Source organism: Salvelinus sp. IW2-2015, unplaced genomic scaffold (genome assembly GCF_002910315.2).
Source record: "Salvelinus sp. IW2-2015 unplaced genomic scaffold, ASM291031v2 Un_scaffold16356, whole genome shotgun sequence".
NCBI classification, from domain to species: Eukaryota; Metazoa; Chordata; class Actinopteri; order Salmoniformes; family Salmonidae; genus Salvelinus; species Salvelinus sp. IW2-2015.
The window spans coordinates 331,729-342,681 of record NW_019957548.1 but is presented as its reverse complement, the minus strand read 5'-3'; the positions used below and the strand labels follow the sequence as shown (position 1 = coordinate 342,681).

Sequence of the window (10,953 nt, the reverse complement as noted above, 5' to 3'; positions counted from 1 at the left end):
TAACTTCTTATGGCTGAAGGGGCAGTATTGAGTAGCTTGGATGAAATGTGCCCATATCAAACGGCCTGCTCCTCAGTCATAATTGCTAATATTTGCATATTATTATTAGTATTGGATAGAAAACACTCTAAAGTTTCTAAAACTGTTTGAATTATGTCTGTGAGATTAACAGAACTCATATTGGCAGGCAAAATCCTGAGTTGAAATCAAAACAGGAAGTCAGAAATCTGAGCTTGTATGTATTCACCAGAGTCCCTAATGAAATCCCCTTGAGATATGAATGATTGTGCACTGCCTAGGGGTTCCACTAGATGTCAACCATCAATAGAAATTATAATGAGACTTCTATGATGTTGTGGGAGAGAATGATAGCAGAATCAGTCAGGTGTCCATCAAGCAGCCATTTTCTGATCATGCTTTTTCCTCATGGAAGTCACTTACGTTCCATTGCTCATGAAGACAAGAAAGAATACTCCGGTTGGAACTTTATTGAAGCTATATGTTAAAAACATCCTAATGATTGATTGTGTACTTAGTTTGAAATGTTTCTTCGACCGGTAAGTTTTTGTCCGATATAACGCTGACCAGAATTAGCGTTTGGATATGTAAACCAGACGCGCTAACAAAAGAAGGTATTTGGACATAAATAACAGATTTTTTCGAACAAAACAAACATTTATTGTGAACCTGGGATTCCTGGTGTGCTTTCTGATGTAGATCATCAAAGGTAAGGGAATATTTATCATATATTTTCTTGTTTATGTAGACGCCATCTTTGCGGCTGTGGTGTTTTACTTTTGAGCGCCGTCTCAGATTATAGCGTGGGTTTCTTTTTCCTTAAAGTTTTTTTGTAATCTGACACAGCAGTTGCATTAAGGAGAGGTATATCTATAATTCCATGTGTATAACTTGTATTATCATCTATATTTATGAGTATTTCTGTTGAAACGATGTGGCTATGCAAAGTCACTTGATGTTTTTGAATCTAGTCGCCTCAATGTAAACTCAGATTTTTTTATATAAATATGAATTTAATCAAACAAAACATGCATGTATTGTGTAACATGAAGTCCTATGAGTGTCATCTGATGAAAATAATCGAAGGTTAGTGATTAATTTGATCTTTATTCTGGTTTTTGTGAAGCTATCTTTAGCTGGAAAAAATGGCTGTGATTATTGTGGTTTTGTGGTGACCTAACATAATCGTTTGTAGTGCTTTCGCTGAAAAGCCTATTTGAAATCGGACACTTTGGTGGGATTAACAACAAGATTACCTTTAAAATGATATAAGACACATGAATGTCTGAGGAATTTTAATTATGAGATTTCTGTTTTTTGAATTTGGCGCCCTGCACTTCGACTGGCTGTTGTCACATCGATCCCGTTAACGGGACTTCAGCCATAAGAAGTTGTTTAAAGACTATAGTTAGCTGTGCCCTTACTCCGAATTTTCATTGTGTGCCCTCATAATTTGGTGGATGAAATTTTGACACCCAACCTATAGGCTTCAGTCGGGCTGAACCTGCCAAGTTAATGTATGTGCTTCAGAATGTTTTAATTATAGCCTATGCCCAGGCTTTTCTCCATTTTAGTTTACAATTTGTATCATGTGAAATATTAGCCACTATTGGGAGCCACCGTCAGTATTACCCACACAGTGTTCGTTTTCTTCCATTTGTCATCATTCCATTCCATTTACCTTTCTTTCCTCTGTCACGTCCATGTAAGTTGTTTCTGAGGGTCACTAGCATCAATGGATCATATTAGGCTAACGACGTGCAATAATGTAGCCCATTTCAATCATTATAGAACTCAGACCACATGTAGCAGGTTAAACCTGGAGCCTGGCACATGGTTCACGACAACTGGACCGTTGATTAGTGAGAATTAGGGTAGATTCATAGGACTAATTGGTAACCCCTATGGTACACTTTTTTCCACCTTCCAATATTTCGTGGATTAAACTTGAGTATTACAACTTTCAGGATGAATCAAATCACTATTTTATTTATCATCCATATATTTTGTGCATAAAGGCTCTTTAAACCTGTTTTTTTATGATTAATAGATACTTTCCTGACCCTAAAATATGGCAATACATTCTACAAGATCAGAGTGTTTTTAGTAAATGTACTCAAAACCCTATAGAATGAAAACTTAATGAGAAAATCTGTTGGCAAGCAAGTGGGAGGGTTTTCAGCAGTTGAATTACATTTATTCAGCGTGCGCAAGGGAACCACCTCTACAAAGCCCATTTTTTCAACTTCATAAGGTAAGTCTGAATACCAACTACTGAGAAGAATGTAGGAAAGGCGTGCATAAGAAAGGTGAAATTTCTACGTCGGAATCGGGCCCCAAATGCCTTGTGTACATGCTATTTCTTAATTTTCTATCTGCACTCATTAATTCTGGAGATGACTGATCATGCATTAGTTAGCAGCACCATCTCGAGCGATGAAGATGCATTCCTCTCCCCCAGTCACCGAATACCCTTGTTTTATGTGTTTAAGCAGATATATTAGATGCCCCCTTAATAATGACATTTCAGTGAGAGCAAATGAAATGGGCCAATTGCCAAACTCATTCCAAAAAACAAGAATACATGGCATTATTTTAGGCTTGTTGAAGGGGGGTAAATGGATACAAATCACCCTGTGGCAAAATGTTATATATGGAAAACTGCACCAGATTGGCCCTTGCATCCCAATGAGGGATCATCAAATGCAGCCACATCACAGCCTTAAATGGATGGGACTAGAATGAATTGGTTCATTTGCATGTGTCTGTGTGTGTCTTTATGTGTAACACTCTGTCCACACGTGTGCATTCGGTGTCTGGGATTAAATGGTTAAAATGGGAGGGATGGATCTTGATTTATCAGTATTTTGTTTGATTCTCGCTGAGATTGATGTTTCACCTTCGTAATGCTATTGTAATGTAGGCTTGACATTTACTGTATATAATATCCATGGTTGTAACTCGGTTGATGAAATGTGTTGGAAGAAGAATGATTCAAATCTATTGTTCAACATTTTGGTCCCTTTATTTGATGTTACCACATTTTCTAACAACAAAACAACCATGGCAATTTCATCACCAGATCTAAATATCACTTTGCTAGACAAATAAAATAAAAAAAAGTTATACAAATCCAAGAAAAAAAGGAGGAAAACAAAATATAACACAGATAGTGGAGATATGAAAAGCCAAATAAAGCCTATCGGGGAAAAAAGGAAAACAACTTGCATTCACATTATCCTCTCTTCCATTTGAAATCCAACACTGTTTCTCTTTGTGCTTTCAGTCACCAAACAACCGCATGTCAATAGTACAACTATGCTGTGCGTTGATACAAGACTTCTTCAAGTCACTGTCCATGTTGAGCAAAACATTCTACTGACAAAGCCCTATACAATACTGTACTAAAACCATTCAATGGACAGAAAACACAATAAATAAAAAAAAACAGTTAGCTTGCGAAACTCAGGCCGGGACTCGATCCGAAACTGCACCATAGAACGCTTGTCATTTATAGGGAATTTCCAAATGAGCCAACATCTGCAGTTTACCTTGAATGTGATTTATGCAAACGCGGGAACATTGCCTATAAAACTAGAGCGCTTGGATTGAATCCCTGCCTCATTCAAGAGTTGGGTTCACAATTTCAGATTCTGGATTCCGTTCCCATGTCAAACAGTATGTATTAGATGCATAGGGAGAGAGTAATGGCAGAACACACGTATGGTGTCCATATTAGGACATCCTTACACAAAGCCAAACTGCTCTTAGAGTATGGGCGCAGAATGAACAAGGATGAAAAGCAAAGTATTCTTCTCACCAAAACCTGAGGTTGGGCAACAGTAGGGCAGGGGCTGCTACAGTGTTTGACAAGCTTGAGGTGCACATTACTAGAACATTATCCCACTCTATCCTTCGGCTGACACGTTTCTTCACAATTCGGTTAAAATCGTATGTGTGCTTAAAGATGTGAATATGGCACTATCGAATCAAATTACACAAGAGTTGAAAACGTGTTTGAAGGTAAAGCAGTGCAAAATACAGTGCAAATTACAAAACACATGAACGTCTTGATGAATACTGTATATGTAGCGCCGGCATAGAATGCTAAAGCGTTGACTGACTTCTCTCACTTTCAATACAGAAAACCAGAATGGGTCTCGGAATTCGTGATTGTCTGCATAGCACAAGAGCCATGGGACACCAGAATGATGAGAACATGCCACAATATCAAAATAAACCAAAACGTTGACTGAAGACATCACATTGAGAATGTGAGAAAATCAGTGTGTGAACATGGATGTAAAGCTGTTGCAAGAACCACAAAATCCAAATAATTACAAAATGTATCTGCCATTTTGTGTTCAAACGGGTGGTAGCAGGAGGAGGGGGGGGGGCTATATAATACAGTCGTTATTAATGTTCATTAAAAAGAGGTGCAAGGCCAGGGAGAGTTTGAATCTTCCCAACTTGTATTTGTCTTCGTCTGTCTGGTGGTATCGGTTCTGTTGGTTAGTCTGCATGTTTTTTATTAGGATCCCCATGATCTCAGCTAATCTTCCAGGTTGTACTTTTACATTGAGGGTGTAACATTCAAGGCATATATCTAAAAAGGAAATGACTGTACAAGATCACATCACAGTTCAAGATGGACACTGAAGAAAGAATTAAAGTGTTGAGGTTTTCATTTCATTTTTTCTTTATACAAACAAAAGCGGTCCCAGTCTTGCAGAAGTGCACACAAACCCAGTGTGGAGTGCATTTTTTTTCTTCTGTACAGTTTCACGTGTGTGTGGTTGCACACACACACATCCCCTGCCTCATATGGGTTGGTGTTCCTGCAGTCAGCACTGTGTCCCACTGACACGAGAGGCAGTCTCTCAGAATGCGCTAAGGGCCTCCAGAGCAACTTCATAGCAGAATTTATACTGTTCCTAGAAAAGGGAAAGACTAGTCACACATTGGCATCATTTTCATATTATCTCTCAGAAAGTGAACTTGCACATCAGTTTCATGGATAATTTTTTTATGATGAATAAAAAGGAAACTCAAGCACACTGGGGATCTCTATGCTTCCTACAATAATATTATCAATCTCTTCCATGAGTAGCACTGTTTCATAATTCAAGTGGGAAAATAACATTCAGAGACAATTTAACAATATAACAGTAGATAAACAACAAAGATAATCAAATCGTCTTTTATCTAAATACAATAAAAATTCCATGCAGGATTATGACAGTATCTTCAAAGTCTACAATAACCTTTTTACTACGGTAGTTGTCTTTTGCCACCAAATCTGCTTTAATTCTAAGTGAACAGCTGTACCCACCCTGAGATGGTTCTGTGAAATTGAGCATCTTGTTTCTGAAGCTATATTAGAAGGTATAGAGACATCTGCTAAACAACACCTGCCATAGCAAGTCATCCACCTGAGGATATGTGTGTGGTGTGTGTCCGCCTTACTGTCTATGGTCTAAAACCTGTCCAATAGAGCCACAACTGTGTGTCCTGAGTGTGTGTCCTACGTTGCTTATATAGTAGCTTATATATACTATATAAGCAACGTAGGACACACACTCAGGACACAGAAACCTTCCTCAAGCCTCTTATACAGTACCATATCACCCTAACTGTTGTGGTCAATGGAACGTACCATAGTCTCCACCATGTTGGATTTGTTGTTCCTCAGCGTCTTGACGGTGTGGAACACATCTACAATGTTCTGCTGCTGGATCATCTCACTGATGCTGCAGATGGCACAGAAGGTACCACTCCGTCCACCACCAGTCCTGTTGGAGAGAGGTTAGGTAGCCTAGTGGTTAGAGCATTGGACTTGTAATCAAAAGTTTGCAAGATTGAATCCCCGAGCTGACAAGGTAAAACATCTGTCATTCTGCCCCTGAACACTGTTCCTAGGCCGTCATTGAAAATAAGAATTTGTTCTTAACTGACTTGCCTAGTTAAATAAAGATTTAAAAAAAAAATATATATATATACACTGCTCAAAAAAATAAAGGGAACACTAAAATAACACATCTTAGATCTGAATGAATGAAATATTCTTATTAAATACTTTTTTCTTTACATAGTTGAATGTGCTGACAACAAAATCACACAAAAATTATCAATGGAAATCAAATTTATCAACCCATGGAGGTCTGGATTTGGAGTCACACTCAAAATTAAAGTGGAAAAGCCACACTACAGGCTGATCCAACTTTGATGTAATGTCCTTAAAACAAGTCAAAATGAGGGTCAGTAGTGTGTGTGGCCTCCACGTGCCTGTATGACCTCCCTACAACGCCTGGGCATGCTCCTGATGAGGTGGCGGATGGTCTCCTGAGGCATCTCCTCCCAGACCTGGACTAAAGCATCCACCAACTCCTGGACAGCTGTGGTGCAACGTGCGTTGGTGGATGGAGCGAGACATGATGTCCCAGATGTGCTCAATTGGATTCAGGTCTGGGGAACGGGCGGTCCATATCATCAATGCCTTCCTCTTGCAGGAACTGCTGACACCACTCCAGCCACATTAGGTCTAGCATTGTCTTGCATTAGGAGGAACCCAGGGCCAACCGCACCAGCATATGGTTCACAAGGGGTCTGAGGATATCATCTCGGTACCTAATGGCAGTCAGGCTACCTCTAGCGAGCACATGGAGGGCTGTGCGGCCCCCAAAGAAATGCCACCCCACACCATGACTGACCCACCGCCAAACCGGTCATGCTGGAGGATGTTGCAGGCAGCAGAACGTTCTCCAAGGCGTCTCCAGACTCTGTCACGTCTGTCACGTGCTCAGTGTGAACCTGCTTTCATCTGTGAAGAGCACAGGGCGCCAGTGGCGAATTTGCCAATCTTGGTGTTCTCTGGCAAATGCCAAAGGTCCTGACGGTGTTGGGCTGTAAGCACAACCCCACCTTGTGGACGTCGGGCCCTCATACCACCCTCATGGAGTCTGTTCGTGACCGTTTGAGCAGACACATGCACATTTGTGGCATGCTGGAGGTCATTTTGCAGGGCCTGGCAGTGCTCCTCCGGCTCAAAGGCGGAGGTAGCGGTCCTGCTGCTGGGTGTTGCCCTCCTAGGCCTCTCCACATCTCCTGATGTACTGGCCTGTCTCCTGGTAGCGCCTCCATGCTCTGGACACTACGCTGACAGACACAGCAAACCTTCTTGCCACAGCTCGCATTGATGTGCCATCCTGGATGAGCTGCACTACCTGTGGGTTGTAGACTCCGTCTCATGCTACCACTAGAGTGAAAGCACCACCAGCATTCAAAAGTGACCAAAACATCAGCCAGGAAGCATAGGAACTGAGAAGTGGTCTGTGGTCAACACCTGCAGAACCACTCCTTTATTGGGGGTGTCTTGCTAATTGCCTATAATTTCCACCTGTTGTCTATTCCATTTGCACAACAGCATGTGAAATTTATTGTCAATCAGTGTTGCTTCCTAAGTGGACAGTTTGATTTCACAGAAGTATGATTGACTTGGAGTTACATTGTGTTGCTTAAGTGTTCCCTTTATTTTTTTGAGCAGTGTATATATATATATATATATATATAGTTGAAGAAAAGAGTATGAATGAGGATAGAGAGAGAGGTTAAAACAGGGGAATGAGAAAGGGACAGATAGAGCTAGGAAGAGGGACAGAAAGGTATGAAGAGGTAAAGGAAGAGAAGGAGACATCGAGAGCAAGGAAGGGAGGTAGATAAATGTAAAGAGAGGTGAAAAGGATGAAAGGGATAGTAAAGGACAGAGAGAGTGAAGGAGGACAGAATGATAAAGACAGCTGGGCCTAAAATGACCCCTCTTCAAGCTAATGAGTAGTCATTCTGACTGCAACATTCTACATTTAAAACCTGCTATCAGAAAAATTATAATTTGGTTGTTTTTGTGAATGTCTTAGGTAACAGAATACAAAGAAAAAAAATACACCATAGCATTTTCATTAGTTTATGTTACGGCTACATGTAAAAAAACGAAAGAACACCAAAATTCAAGTGTTCAATCAATTTTATTCGTGGAGTGCCTTTGTTACAACTATGAAATAGAAAGTATATGTGTTGGAACACGGTAACAGCTTATTTTTATAAGGACAAAACAAACTAAAATACCCAAACCACCAAGATGCACGATCAGCAAAATGTGCAGTTAAATGATGAAAGCATCAGTAGCCTTAACATCATTATAAGCGCCAAGTGTGCTTGATAAAATCAGCACAAAAGCAATAATGAAATTATAATGAATATAAGTCTTTATATGGCACCAGTCAAAAATAGTCTATTGTCAGCTCATGCTTAGATGGAATATGCAACGGCATCAGATGGAGCATGTCCATGCCACATAAATAACAAAAGCTTGTGAGTGCGTTGTTGATGTTGTTTTTTGCTTGAGATGTAGGGTCTGCTCTCTGTGATGACATTTTGTGCTGATAATTAATCGGCACTTAGCATTGTCACCGGCTTGTTCTATCCAAAAGGTGCCTCCCTTCCTCTCTCCTGCTTTCATTTGGTGGTGGTGCGGGCACCAGCTCACTGCGCACTGTTCTGGCTTTTTTTGCGCTCAAGTCTCGGAGATGTAGAATCAGAAGAATAAACATAAGAGATGTCATGATTCATTTCATCCCCACCATCCGAGTCATTTTCATTCAGAATTTGTAGCAATGCTAATGCAGCATGTGCATCCATTTGTCTTGGTCTTCTTGCCATTGTAAATTAAGCACACTCTCACTGTGTACTCCAAGTAGGCCAGAGTATACTGATAAGACTGCTTGGATTCGGGGAACTGGTATGAGACTGACCGGCTCAAATTGGCCTTATGTAGCAAAATTTCAAATATATATTTGTTTTTACATTGGATAAGAGTAGAGACTCATAGCTACAAAATTGTTTATCATACACTGCATTTCTGAGGAACAATGGGAAGGTAATTCTGCTTTGAAAGATGATAAACTTTCCAGTTTGAGAAAAGGACCTTTGAATTGTTTGGTACCTACTGGAGAGCTCTCCTTTGACTACACCCATGCGGCATTGTTCACACCCTCTTAACTTCTCTTGGGTAGGGGGCAGCATTCGGAATTTTGGATGAAAAGCATGCCCATATTAAACTGCCAGCTACTCATCCCCAGAAGATAAGATATGCATATTATTAGTAGATTTGGATAGAAAACACTCTGAAGTTTCTAAAACTGTTTGAATCATGTCTGTGAAAATAACAGAACTTATTTAGCAGGCAAAACCCCGAGGACAAACTATTCAGATTTTTTTTGAGGTCACTCTCTTTTCAATGAAATTTCATTGGGAAACCAGATTTCTAAGGGACTTTCTTTCAGTTCCTACCGCTTCCACTGGATGTCAACAGTCTTTAGAAATTGGTTGAGGTTATTCCTTTGTGTAATGAAGAAGTACGGCCATCTTGAACGAGAGTCTCTTGAAGTGTCCTGTTAGATAGAAGCGAGTGACCAGAAAGCTAGCTACAGTTGGTTTTAATCCTGTATTGAACACAGATCACCCCGTCTTCAATTTTATCGATTATTTATGTTAAAAAATACCTAAAGTTGTATTACAAAAGTAGTTTGAATTTTTTGGGCAAAATTTACAGGTAACCTTTGAGATATTTTGTAGTCACGTTTCACAATTTGGAATCGGTGTTTTTCTGGATCAAACGCGCCAAATAAATGGACATTTTGGATATATATCGACGGAATTAATCGAACAAAAGGACCATTTGTGATGTTTATGGGACATATTGGAGTGCCAACAACAGACGCTCGTCAAAGGTAAGGCATGAATTACATTTTTATTTCTGCGTTTTGTGTCGCGCCTGCAGGGTTGAAATATGCTTCTCTCTCTTTGTTTACTCTGTTGCTATCATCCAGTCCAGGCACGGCGTCCAGTCCCGCTTCAAGGCCGGAGTCTTCCTCTGCGCAGGTGCCCAGTCCAGGCACGGCGTCCAGTCCAGCTCCAAGACAGGAGCCTTCCTCTGCGCCGATGTCCAGTCCGAGAACGGCGTCCAGTCCAGCTCCAAGGCAGGAGCCTTCCTCTGCGCCGATGTCCAGTCCGAACACGGCATCCAGTCCAGCTCCACGGCCGTAGCCTTCCCCTGCGCCGATGCACAGTCCGAGCACGGCGTCCAGTCCAGCTCCAAGACAGGAGCCTTCCTCTGCGCCGATGTCCAGTCCGAACACGGCGTCCAGTCCAGCTCCATGGCAGGAGCCCTTCTCTGTCCCGATGCCCAGTCTAGACATGGCGTCTAGTCCCGCTCTATGGCAGGAGCCTTCTTCTGCACCTAGGACCAGTCCAGCCACAGTGTTCAGCCTGGATCCATGGCTGGATCCGCGGGATGAGCGGGTTCTTCGCCCCGCACCAGAGCCGCCACCGACACTAGACAACCCCCCTTAACCCTCCCTTTTGGTTTCAGGTTTTGCGGCCGGAGTCCGCACCTATGGGGGGGGGGGGGGGGGTACTGTCATGTCCTGACCATAGAGAGCCTTTATTTTCTATGGTGGAGTAGGTCAGGGCGTGACTGGGGGGTTAGTCTAGTTTACATTTTCTATGTGGGGTTCTAGGTTGTTTTTTCTATGTTGCGGTTTTGGTATGATTCCCAATTAGAGGCAGCTGGCTATCGTTGTCTCTAATTGGGGATCATATTTAAGTAGCATTTTTTCCACCTGTGGGTTATGGGATATTGTTTTGTTTTGAGTTAGTGTTGTAGTCACGGTTCGTTGTTTGTTAGTTTATTCTTTATTGTTTTGTCTTTGCTAAAGTTTCACTTCTTTATTAAACATGTGCAACTCTACGCACGCTGCGCCTTGGTCCGTTAATTTTACAAACGATCATGACACTTTAAGGATTCACATGTGAGGTCATATGCTAAACAGGGAGTAGTGTAGTAAAGATTAAGACTAAAAGTTGTACTAGCCTAAAATA

General features: G+C 41.2%; 1 protein-coding gene across 1 annotated transcript in view; it reads right to left on the bottom strand.

The window, feature by feature from the left end:
• Window positions 1-3,019: 3,019 nt before the first annotated feature.
• The window catches only part of LOC112080517 (protein tyrosine phosphatase receptor type T), a 265,993-nt gene continuing 258,059 nt past the window's right edge, over window positions 3,020-10,953 (bottom strand). The window contains exons 28-29 of the mRNA XM_070442613.1: window positions 5,675-5,810; window positions 3,020-4,952 (exon numbers count right to left, since the gene is read on the bottom strand). Coding sequence (XP_070298714.1) covers window positions 4,899-4,952; window positions 5,675-5,810 — 190 coding nt within the window. The 3' untranslated portion in view covers window positions 3,020-4,898. The remainder of the gene's footprint in view (window positions 4,953-5,674; window positions 5,811-10,953) is intronic.